The 12,968-nt window shown below is 37.6% G+C and overlaps 1 protein-coding gene across 1 annotated transcript in view; it reads left to right on the top strand.

The window, feature by feature from the left end:
* The window catches only part of kcnd1 (potassium voltage-gated channel, Shal-related subfamily, member 1), a 71,306-nt gene that overhangs the window by 56,121 nt on the left and 2,217 nt on the right, over positions 1–12,968 (top strand). The window contains exons 4-6 of the mRNA XM_017467220.3: positions 862–945; positions 10,151–10,246; positions 10,986–11,224. Coding sequence (XP_017322709.1) covers positions 862–945; positions 10,151–10,246; positions 10,986–11,224 — 419 coding nt within the window. The remainder of the gene's footprint in view (positions 1–861; positions 946–10,150; positions 10,247–10,985; positions 11,225–12,968) is intronic.

The following is a 12,968-nucleotide window of genomic DNA, read 5'->3' as shown; positions in this document are numbered from 1 at the left end:
TTTATATTTTTATTTATTTGTGTATGTATGCATGTATGTATGTATATATTTATTGACTTACTTACTTACTTACTCATTTATTTGTTTGTTTGTTTACTTATAAATAAGTATAACCTATAAATGCATGTATTAATAATTAACTAACTATAAATAAGCAAACAAAAACATGTATAAATAAATATATATTTATTATTATTGTTCTTCCTCTTCTTCCTCTTCTTATTATTATTAGTAGTATTCATATTATTATTATTGTTGTTGTTATTAATAATAATAATAATAATAATAATAATAAAAACAGAAGATTGATGGTGAATATGACATATGAAATGAGCAAGCATAATACGTCATAAAAATATTATAAAAATAAATTGTAAAAGCAGAGTGTCATTTTCACCACTATTTTAAAAACATCTTAACATACGCTATAGGATTTTTCAGTTGCGTGTTGTTTCCTTAATTAAATCTGTGAAACCTCACACTTAGTGTTTTTGCTGTAAATTATACAAAAATCTTTGTCTTCATTATGTTATTCTGATGGTATGCATAAGTCTTTGCACTCAACAGTCTTTATATATATATATATATATATATATATATATATATATATATATATATATATATATATATATATATATATATATTTATATATATATATTTATATATATATTTATATATATATATATGAATTTTTTTTATGAGTATTGTGTTACCTAAACACAGCAGATGCTTTCCGAAGTAAATGGAGTTCAGAGTTTCCACAAACAGGACTTTATATATTTTTGCACTGGCAGTCCACTTCACCACTTTGGGATAAGTGCTGATGCAGCAGTTTGAAACGAGGTTTCCTCTGTTTTACAGAAAGTGCGTCTGGCCAGGATTCGCTTGGCTAAGAAAGGAACCACTAATGCATTCCTGCAGTTCAAAGATGAAGGGGGACTACTGGTGAGTAACTGTGTGCCAGTATGCAGTCTGAAGGAATGGGATCTCTCTGTGGGTTTTGAGAAACAAACACTGAGACACTGTTCGTTCGCTGTATACTCACGTGACATGCTGTGGGTTAATGGGATTGTCTTGTCGCAGTAGTTTGTGCCGGTGGTGTTTTTTCGTCTGACATCACTGAGATAAAGATGTTATATTGTTTTAATTTGAACCATCTGCAGATCCTCTCTAGTATAAGGTATAAGGCAATGCCACAATTTAAACCAAAAGTGGGCATGGCCGCTTAAATGATTATTATTATTATTATTATTATTATTATTATTATTATTATTATTATTATTATTATTATTATTATTATTTTATTTAAGAATAAAATTAGATATTTATTTATTTATTTATTTATTTATTTATTATTATTTTTACAAATTATAAATATTTTACGTCAACCCCACCACTATACCCCTGGAAACACTGGATTAAATAAGTCATTTTTATTCACAAAATACAACAACAAGCAGCTATTTGCTGAACTTAACATTATTCAACTCCTAAAGTTACTCATCTTTCAAAACAACAACTTTCCCAAATCAGGGATCTCTTCTTTATAACTGACAGCAATATCTATCAAATAATATTTTTTGTTACATTCCAAAAAGACCAGAAAAGTTTGCTGGACATGTTTTCATAATCTACTACAAAGTTGGGACACAGTGCTGCTGCCAGTCAAAATGGGGTCCATTTTCCAGTAAGATTTTCATTTAATATCGATGAAGAACGACGAAGCACAGTATGTGGTCTATGTGCGGTATATGGAGTGGTAGCTGTTTTAATATCATTTATTTTATATCCTAAGACACCTAATACACTTAATACACACACACACATCTTTATGACTCTTAGCTGATGCTCAGTTCTTTGCTGTAAAGTGCTGAGTGTTAGAATAATACGTTGTATAAGAGGACCTTCTTGCTAAAGCTACATACTGTAAGCGTCATTAACCCAGCTGCCTTCGATACACTTTCTAACAGAATGATGTAGCTTTATTTCACTTCATGTTGTTAACTTTATGGACGCAAGATCTCATTTGTTATAAAACTGAAAGGTTCGGAAGAATGAGGCTCCTTCACATTTATTGCTCTAAATGCAAGAACCGGAAACTAGTGAACTGGAGAAATGATTTGGAATAAACATGAATGACTTTGTTTACAGTACATTCCCCTTGGTTGTAAAGTCCTCCGATTATTTTCTTGATGGTGCAACCTTCAAAGAACAAAAAACAAAACAAACAAACAACCAAAACAACAACAACAACAACAACAACGAACTTGAGTATATGGTAAAGTTCATTGTTGTTTCTAACTGTTAAGTACTGTTAACTCAATTTAAACTCAATTAACTCAATTTAAACTTTCAGGATGTACAATCTGGGAACTGGTAGAACGTTTCATAATCCAGATGCTGGATTATGCTACATGCTGCATGTAGCACGACAATGCTTGGTGTCCCAAATCTAAATAGTAATAACACAGATGATGTACTGATACACTATTTAGTATGGCGGTTTTGATTTTCAGAACAAAGCCTTCCATAAGTATTCACCCACCTTGAACTTTTTTGTCCTGTTACAACCTGGAAATGAAATGGACGTAATTGGAATTATATGTCAATTATTTACACAAAACAGCCCATCATATAAATATGAAATGCCAGAGAAGTCACAATTACATGATATTCATTCCTTTTTTTTCTTAATAATGTACTTAATAAAAAAAATAAAATAAATAAAAAATAAAATAAATAATAATAATAATAATAATAATAACACTTAATAATGTATTTAATTGTGCTCCGCCATGTGGGTGTTCAAATATAGATTTTTTAAAACCAAACCCTGTTTGATATTTTTCCAGAAATTTAGTATTATCCATGAAGACTTGTAGCTGTAATTGCTGTCACACAGGCTTCTACAAAACATTGAATAAAGGGTCTGAATTCTTTTGTGAAAATGTCTAAAAACATGTTTTCACTTCGTCGTAATAACGTCAGATGAATGTAGATAGATGGGTAAAAATGGCTATTATATCCATTCAAAATCCCATCCAATAAAGTGTGCAACGAGAGAAGGGGTCTGAATACTTTTTGAATCCAAGTGGTTACCTTTTGTTTTGTAGAAAAATTGTGTCAGTTTTTTCATACGCTCATTGGCTCTGCTGTGGTAAAAAAATTTTTTTTAAAGGTATTTGGTATTTTAAATGTATTTTTTAAAGATATTTACTTTGAAGTGTCTGCATCTGGACTGTAGTCCACCAGTTTGCAACCCCTTCTGTATGATGTCCTGTACAAAAACAACCTGTTTCTATTATCTGACAGATCTGACTGTCGGGTAATTACTAAGCTCAGAAACTTCATGTTTTAGAGTACATTATGCTCCCCTAACTCAGCATCGTATACACTGGAGTCAGGAAAGGGATTTCAGAGTTTGAGACATTTATTAGTATGATTTTGATTTTTTCCTACAGTATAATATGACACAATTCTAGACAGCAATATGATCCAGATGGAGATCTGACATTTGGAGGCTTTTTTAGTATTTCATGCTAATGAGTAGAAATGTTAGCATGAAGCCCCAAGGGCTTTGAAAACAACATTTTCATGTAAGCAGCGTTTTATGTGATGGAAACCAGGCCTGCAGTGTATTATCATTTTGTAGGGATTCATGAATGCAGCTTTGATGAAACACCCTCATTATTTGTCCTCGCAACCGTATCTCATACATGTGAAGTAAAAGCTGCGGCTACGGCACCTCATAAACGAATAGATGCCTGTGCCCTGAAGCTCTGCATTTCCAATTAACCAAAAATGTTTACTGTGTGTTTCCCTATATTGTCACTATTCTAATTCAGTTTAATGCCAGCACATCATTTCTGTGGAAGCTTTTGCCTGATCAACAGAATTTTAACAAACCAAAATACTTTATTGATGTCTGAGGCGGTTGGAAGGAACTTCAGAGCCGTTTGATTTAGACCTTTTCAAATACTGTAAAATAAATAAATAAATAAAATAATTAAAAAAGGTTAAATCTAACAATATAAATAACGGGTTCGGTTGGTTCCTGTTAGAGTTTGGCTATGAGTATGTGTCCACCATGACCCTGAGGAATATAAAGTGCTCGTGGAAGATGAACGAATAAACAAATTAATGAATAATATACATTTCTTGAAACACAGATATGCTAAACTAAACCCAGGTTAAACTGATGATATGAAGGCCGTCTAACGGAGAACCTTTTTTCTTTTCTTTTTTTTTGCAAAGGTTAATTGTGAATGGGAAACCCTCGGTTGGAAGGTTCCCCCAAAGGAACATATCAAAGAACATTCAGGGTTATGTAATTAACCTTTTTTCTAATAGTCCACAAGGGACTAAACAATTTTGCTAAATATCATTAATATATGAATTTACAGAAAGGACCTTGCGTTTTAGCTGTGTTAACACAGTTGACACTGTTGCAACACATTGACCGGCAGGCCACTTGTCATACATTCATTTACCTTTACTGCATTTGGCAGATGCCCTTATCCAGAGCAACTTACATTTATACAACTGAGGGTTAAGGGCCTTGCTCAAGGGCCCAATAGTGGTAGCTTGGCAGTGCTGGGGCTTGAACTCTTAACCTTCTGATCAGTAACCCAGAGCCTTTAACCACTGAGCCACCACTGCGCCAGTATTTGTGAGTCAGTGCAGCATGGTGGCTTAGTGGTTAGCATGTTTGCCTCTCACATCCACGGTTGAGGGTTAAATTCTCGCCTGCGCCCTGTGTGCTCAGAGTTTGCATGTTCTCCCCGTGCTTTGGGGCTTTCCTCCAGGTACTCCGGTATCCTCCTCCAATCCTACAGCCTGTGCTGTAGGCTGATTGGCATTTCCAAATTGTCCATAGTGTGTGAATGGGTGTGTCCATGTGTGCGATTGTGCCCTGTGATGAGTTGGCACCCAGTCCAGGGAATCCACTGCCTTGTGCCCTGAGTCCCCTGGAATGGGATCCAGGCTCCCTGTGACCTTTTGTAGGATAAACGGTATAAAAAATGGATGGATGGAAGTCACGGGCTAGTTAACATCTGTCCACTCATCGCATTCGGCCCTGTGGCCAGATTTTGTTCACCCCTGTTTTAAAAGCTCTACTGTATGTACATCCCTACAACAGAGTTTACCATACACAAAAGGTTCCATGTAGAACAACACTGGGCAGAGATTGTAATACTGTAGCAAAGTGAAAGAGCTTGTCTCAGAATAAATCAAACTGGGGATGTGGTTATCCATCTGGTGGGGTGACTAACACTCTGGCCTGCCTCTTTAGCCTTGTCCCCAGCTGTGTGTCCATGCACCGAGTGGGTGTAATTAGCAAAGCTGATTAGTAGGTCCTGTAGAATATGCGTGGGGTAAGGATGAGTGATCAGCAGGATGAGAGGTTTGTCTGGAGATCCATTGATAATTATAAAGACAGAGTTAATAATGTCAGACATGGAGGACTGAGCCAGAGATCCGGGGACATGGAGAAACTGCAAATCCGCTCTGATCCATTTCAGCTGCTGGATGAAGTGTCTTACTGTAATCTAAAAAAAGGATGCCTTCCAATGTGGCTGTGTTGTGGTTCTGGATGTACTGGACAAATGAAATGAAATACTAAGCTTGTCTTTTCAAAGCCAAGTAATGTCAAGGTTCTTCAAGGTCCTTCACGTCTAAAAGCCCACAATATAAAGAAACCACAGAGTGAAAAACAAGATTCTGAGCTTTTCAAAGCAAAGATGTAATATTATAGCTTGAGGTTCCTTGGAATGCATTGCAACATGCACTGTCTGGCCATTTTAACAGGAACACCTGCATGTTCATGCAACTATCCAATCCACCAATCATGCAGATAGAGATCAACCACTTCAGTTAATGTTCAAATCAAACATCAGTATGGGGAAAAATGTGATCTCAGAGACTTTGACTTCTTTGAGACATGGCATCATTATCATACATAGTTGTAATGTATAGTTGTGTATAGTCCACTTATGTCCTATGTCCAATATTCAAGTATGCCTACTGTTTTCTATAAGCACTGTGGGTACCACTGTATACTGGCAACAAACCTTCTGAACAAAAAAACATCCAGTGAGTAGCAGTTCTGCGGGCCTTGTTGATTAGAGAGGTCAGAGGTGAATGGCCAGGTTCCAGGTGACACTCTTTACAACTGTGGTGAGAAGAAAAGCATGTCAGGATGTACTACATGTTAAACCTTGAGGCAGATGGGCTACAACAGCAGAAGACCACATCAGGTTCCACTCCTGTCAGCCAAGAACAGGCCAGAACCGAAAGAGTTGAAGACTTAAAAAAGACCAACCGAAGTTTTTCCAATCTTCAACTGTCCAGTTTGTGGTGCCCAGTCAAGCCTCATATTCTTCTTCTTGGCTGACAAAAGTGGAACCTGATGTGATCGTCTACTCTTGTTTCCCATCCGCCTCAAGTTGTGAAGTGTTGTGCATTCTCAGATTCTTTCAGTATAATACTGAAATCATCCAAAACAACTGGAGATCAATATTATTAGCATGTATTTTCCTCTCCTAAGAAACTGAAGGTTTATGTTTTTCCACTAAACCATGCCCCTCTATTTCCTTTCTCTGTTATGCCCCAAAGCACCTTTAAGACAACATTCATTCTACCATAATTAGCATTACAGGAGCAAACACTTACTCCAGGGTTAACAATTTCCCCAGTTTCCTGAATTCCTTGTAATAGTTGCAGTAATGCTGCACTTTCTTTCTCTCTGGGCCTGTGTAGATGTGTAGTCGATGCACCATCAGTGGCATTGGCCTAGCAATACATTACTGAATAAACTATCTAGCCCATGGATATGTCTCAAAATGAAGACATATTGGCAGAATAACACTGGCTTAATGAAAAATTCACTACTCTTTACACGCTGATGTATGTGAACTAGAAGGAATAGTGAAATAAAGAAAGGAAGAAAGTAAAGAAAGTGAAAGTAATAAAAAGTAAGAACAAATTAAGATCAAGGAAAAAATTAGAAAATCGGAGAATTATCTTCTTGGAGGTTCTCATGACCTGAGAAGGGAGCTTGTCAGGATTTCTGCCGGAAGCTGTCTGTTTGAGCCAGCACAGCTATTCATAAGGATGGTTTATCACCAGCTATTGCAGCTGTTTAGTAGATATATGCGTTAGCAATTTATGCATTGTTCGTGGAAAACTCCTTATGAGTACATTAGGTCATTAGATTTGAATTGAAAATGCGGAAGCTCCTTTGGTTTTGCAACAACAGCAGGTCACCTGCTCAGCTGCTGTAATGTTATTCATATTTGCATCTACAGACTTTAGAAGGCTAAAGTGATTAAACTTACATGAACTTTGCTGTTTAAAAAAACATAATTCATTAAAACGGGCACGGTCTGAAATGGGAATTTGACCGCTGAAATTCTCAACCTCCAGTCGGGCCTTAATTTTTTTTTTCTCCATATACCACAGTGCTATTGAATTCTCTGTTCTGATTAGTCAGAAGGAATTGATTAATTAAAGTATGACCTGTTGAAAATACTTCGGGGTGAGCTGTTATTGAAAAATAATAGACCTCAGGGTGGTACCAGTAACTCCGCTTCAAGTTGGGCCGCATCCCATGGATTATTTTCCTATAAGAGCACACCACAAGTGTTTTATTCCTTATCTAAGGATAAGGTTTAGCCATTTAATGCATGCATACACTTTCAATGTCAGTTCAACCTGCATAGATGTTAACCACGACTGGATTAGTGCTCTAAACCTCTTGTATCTGTATAAAATGTGATTTATGTCATTTATGCGATATTGTGATAAAGAAGAAAGTCCCTGATGGGTTAATACTCAGTGGAGATCGACTGCATGGAGATGATAAACTCCTGCTTACTGAGAGCTGCAGAGGCATAAAAGGCTTCAGACACACAATCTGTAGTGAATAACACTGAAATTGGATTATTACCAAAATAATTACAAACATGAAGTGGCACAGTCGGCCACATGTCCTCCAATTAGGCCCTAAAAAAAGGATGCTGACGATGTTTTGAAATCACTTGAATTTTCTCATCATTTTTGCTTGCAATAACGATTTTAATCAGCATACACAGGACGAATCGAAACTGCCTTTCTAATTCACGCACAGCATGTTTTCTAGGCAGTTCACATCTTGAGGATTGTTCCGATGTTTTACAGGCTGCTGGTCTGAGATACGCATTCTACTAGTGCTTGTCTGAATCGCCATCCATCACAGAAACATCCCTCCGTGTTTACCTGGACTTTGCAGAGGATCACTGTGACGCTTTTTCTCATTTGGGAAGTGAAATTGCTCGTTGTTTCCGTTCCATCTCACATCCTACGTGATCAAACTCTGTCTACATGTTTCTCGTGACCGCCCTGTAGTTCTGAAATTCTGTATCGGTCGTACTCCGTCACTGTCTAAGTCCAACTTTCAAACTAGCAAAAAACAAAAAGTGTTTTGAGGTCTGTTTATTGATGATCTGGTTGGGCAAAAATTCAAAGCCTCCCGTGGTTACCGGTCCTTTCCGCTGATGGAGCACTTCCTGTAAGTTTCTGATGCCCTGCTTTCTTTTATCTAACGTACCATCATCCACTTACCCTGGCCATTTCCACTTTAGTGGAATCACTGTTTACATATTAAGAACCGTTTCAATACTTTATCCGCATGAAGAGAGTACATTAGATGACCCCTTGCAAGCCCATGGGATAAAATCAGTATAATTGTAAACGTCAGGAGCCGGTCTTGTGATCTGAGGCTATTACTGTCTTAAGCAGCAAAAATAATTCCAGACAAATAAAAGGCAATAAAACAAACAAACAAACAAAAAACCCATATACTTTATTGCTACATTAGTATTGTGTTATGTGAGGGGGGAAAAAAAATTCAATATCAAAATATAATCCAGGATGGGTTGGTGTGATGCAGTCTGACATGAAGCAGAGTTACCGTTACTACCCGGAAGTTGATTATTTTCCCATCCCGAAATGTTTTATTATTGTACCACTGCATACATTCCTCCATCCATTTTCCATACTGCTTATCCCACACAGGGTCACGGGGAGCCCGGAGCCTATCCCAAAGAACTCAGGGCACAAGGTGGGGGACACTGTATACAGGGTGCACACATGTGCGCACATACGTTCACACACCCATTCACACACCACAGACAATTTGAATCTGGCAATCAGCATACAATTCATGTCTTTGGACTGGAGGAGGAAACCCCTGAAGCATGGGGAGAACATGCAAACTCCGCGCACGCAGGACAGAGGCAGGAATCGAACCCCCAATCTGTGTTTGAATCTTTTTATCTGTGAATGTTCTCTTATCAATTATATTTGTTTATAACAGCACTCAGCTCTTGCCTCACATGACTCTTTGTTCTTCTCTTTTGTAAAGTAAATAAGTCATGTTACCATGACACCAGAAGGTCCTCTGTCCTTGAAGCCTTTCTCTTGTTGGAAACTTTAAATAACAACTTTACCTCTGATTGTTACAAAGTGCTGACACAGAAGATTCCATCCATTAATAAATTAGAAATGGTAATCATTGTAAATATCTGTGGGCTGCATTACACCCCCCTGTTGTTGATTATTGTCCAATAACAACACTCCCCCAACTGTTTTATTCCTTACTTAATAATTGGTCATTTTGATCCCATTTTTATTACAAGTTATTTAAGGTTGTTGTTTTTTTTTTTTTAAAAAAAACTTATAATCAGTTGTAAAGATATGAGATATCTTTACATTATTGAAATAACAACATAGCATTTTACAGGACCTCCATACTACAAGTATCTTACCACCAAAAAGCAGCGTGTGGCAATGATTGTATTTTTAAATGCGTGCATTGTGGAGTTGATACAGAAAAGGTCAGCTAAATGTATCACCAGAAATCATGGAAATGATCCCCTGGAGCCTAGAAATAGATGGAGCGATCTTTAAATAGCTCAGAGCTGGATGACCTACAGCACCTTTGTGCTGCTGATGTAGGATCGAGTTTCCTCGTCTTTGAATACCTTGAGCAGAAATGGATCTTTCCTCTTTTCCTTTGGGATAATCTGCCTGTGTTTGTAGTAATTTTGGCGTCTTTAACCATGTGAGTCTAATTCTCAAACGTATCTTTCTCCTGTGCTTCCGTTTTCAGGATCATGATGGTGACAGTGGCGCTCTATGTCTGAAGAACAGGTCGTCCTTCGAGCATCAGCACCACCATCTGCTACACTGCCTGGAGAAGACTACGGTGAGAGTTCTCGCCAGGTTCAAAAGGCCATGAAATAGCCTTGGGCACGGACTGTTGCATTTTTAATGGCAGGGAAAATGCAGACCTGGCAACCCTGAAGGAAAATGATCTACATCAATTATACAGCAATTAATAAGAAAGTGTTCATGCCAGTGTTTCTAGTGTCTACATTTTAACTTAAGAGAGCATTTGAACTCATTCGTTTTACTCCCAAGCACCTTGTGGTTATCACAAAATAATGTCCTGTATATACGCACACTTCAGTTTCTACTATAGTGGAGTTGATCATGCTTCTCACTTTATAATTAATATTGCCAGTTAAATGATTCTTAAAGTGTTTGATTTGACGCTTTGTAAGCCTTTTCTCTTAAATCTTTTTAGCCAATTATTTTCAATGGTGTTCCTAATAAATATAAATTGCTATATACTTGTCTATCTACTGTAAGTCAAACATGCAGTACACCTGTGGTTCAGAACACCTGTGGATCTGTTAATCATTCTAGATTCATGTGTTGAATTGCTCATCTGTAATTTCCTTGGGGGGGGGGGGGGGTATGTAAGCTTGTTCGGCATATTTGTGAGCAGGTCTGATGGTAAAATGTATCCAATATAATGTAATATGTATGTAGATAAGACTTCGGTATAGAGAAAATAGGATTTTAAACATGGCCGTGATCAGCATAGGGTTTCCTTGACATGTATAACCCCTATCCTAGCATGTCCTTTCATTCTTCCACAGAACCATGAGTTTACCGATGAATTGACCTACAGTGAGATGTGTATGACGGAGTCGGTGGGCTTCCGCACCAGCCGCAGCACCTCGATTTCCAGCCAACAGGGTGTCTCAACCTCTTGCTGTCCTCGTCGCGCCAAGAGGAGAGCTATCCGCCTGGCCAACTCCACTGTATCAGTGAGCCGGGGCAGCATCCAGGAGCTGGATACACTGCATGTACGCAAGAGTCCGTCCGGGCCTCAGAGGTATTCACATCATCGTATCATAACACTCGTTACAGATTACACCTTGATCTGATCAGAATTGTAGTGCTTATGTAAGTCACACCCACCTGGTGTAAACTAATGATGACATCATACGTGCACCATGATGTTGGTATGACACATTCGGAAATGAAAGAATTAAAGTCCACCCTGAAACAGGATGGTTTTTAGCGGTTCTGTTTGTAATTTGTGAGTTGGTAATGTATTTTCGCTCTTCTAGCGAAGAATTAGCGGTTGTGTGCCACACTGATGGCATGGGTCGATATTGCTCCTCTAATAGGAGAAAAAATCTCAAACATAAGTATCTAATATATAGGATTCTAAGTAATATCAGTCACTGTTAGCTCCGAAAAACAGAAGCGCTTCTTTTCTCACTTATAATTTTCCAGCAAGTTCAGCATCATATTAATGAGAAATCCAATGCAGAAGCAGTGGTGACATTGACGCAAATGCTGGACTCAAAGATCTGAAATGTCATGCGGCTATACGTTGCAGTTTTGATAGAAACTTGGCTCGGCCAGTTAGTGATCCACGAGACAACGACCACAAAAGTTGAACGTTGAAGCTTCGGTAGCTGATCTTTTTGAGCAGAGTGTACAGCTGGACGTCTAAAGCGCTGCTGCATCACTGTCTATAGGTAGAAATGAAGCGAGGGAGGACTAAATCCTACTGGTTGCATTATCAGCATTGTGTGTAATGTCAGAAACTGTTAACCAAAGTAAAAATAGACCAGATGTCCAAAAAATAGGCCAGACAGTGAAATAATATGTCATGAATTTACAGCTGGTTATATAAGTTTATTAGATATTATACAGACCATGAACTTCTCGTTGTTGCTTTCACTTTATTTAGATGGTCCAGTATCTGGTTGCTGGAGTCTAGGAGATCATCTATAGTTTATCGGATTGTTTCTCATCCTATCGCAATGTTAAATTCAGTCCATGTGGACTCTATTGGTACATTTAATGGCATGCTGATGAAAGAAAAACATAGTCTGCTTCATGACAGTTTATAGACAGAGTGTCTACATTGGACAATCTGAAGTTCTTCTTGTTATTATGATTGACAAGTATGGCCTCATTTACAGTATGGCCTTTGTGCCTTGTATGATATAATCTACTGGTTTATTTTCAGATTCCCGCTTCAAAAAAACCCTGCATTTGTACTGTATATATACCAGTGCCGTGTTCTTGTATTTTCTCTGCCTATAATCAGTTGACGGTCGATATGATCTTTTGTAATAATATACTCTGACATAGCTGCTACCTCTACAAAAAAGTATAGGGTTTAAATAGGGGTTATAATCCCTGAAATATCCTCCACATTAAACTAAAAATGAACAGTCTTCACAAAATGAATACACAATATCACAACACAATGTAATGTCTCCCCCTACTGGTCGTAATTGAAGACTGGTAGGGTTTTTGCCAGTTTGCTAATGTGTGCTGGTGCAGTCATGTACAAATACACTTGGAATGTCATTCGAACGTTAGATTTAAATAAAACTGAAATATCAGTGCTATATTATTCAAGTAAGCATGATTAAAATATGCAGTCAGATGTACCAGTCAAGCCTAGTTTGTACTGAAATTGGCACTATGTTGAAGTTTACAAATGACTAATAATTTAAGGGTCGCATCGAATAACGGAATTTCATGAACAGCGCCACTTGAAGTAAAGAATGTTCTTATTTCGGACTAATTAATACCAAATTTAAGGCTATACA

The sequence above is a fragment of the Ictalurus punctatus genome, chromosome 5 (assembly GCF_001660625.3).
Source record: "Ictalurus punctatus breed USDA103 chromosome 5, Coco_2.0, whole genome shotgun sequence".
NCBI lineage: Eukaryota > Metazoa > Chordata > Actinopteri > Siluriformes > Ictaluridae > Ictalurus > Ictalurus punctatus.
Note: the sequence above shows the minus strand (reverse complement) of the source record. Positions and strands in the feature narration are given on the sequence as shown.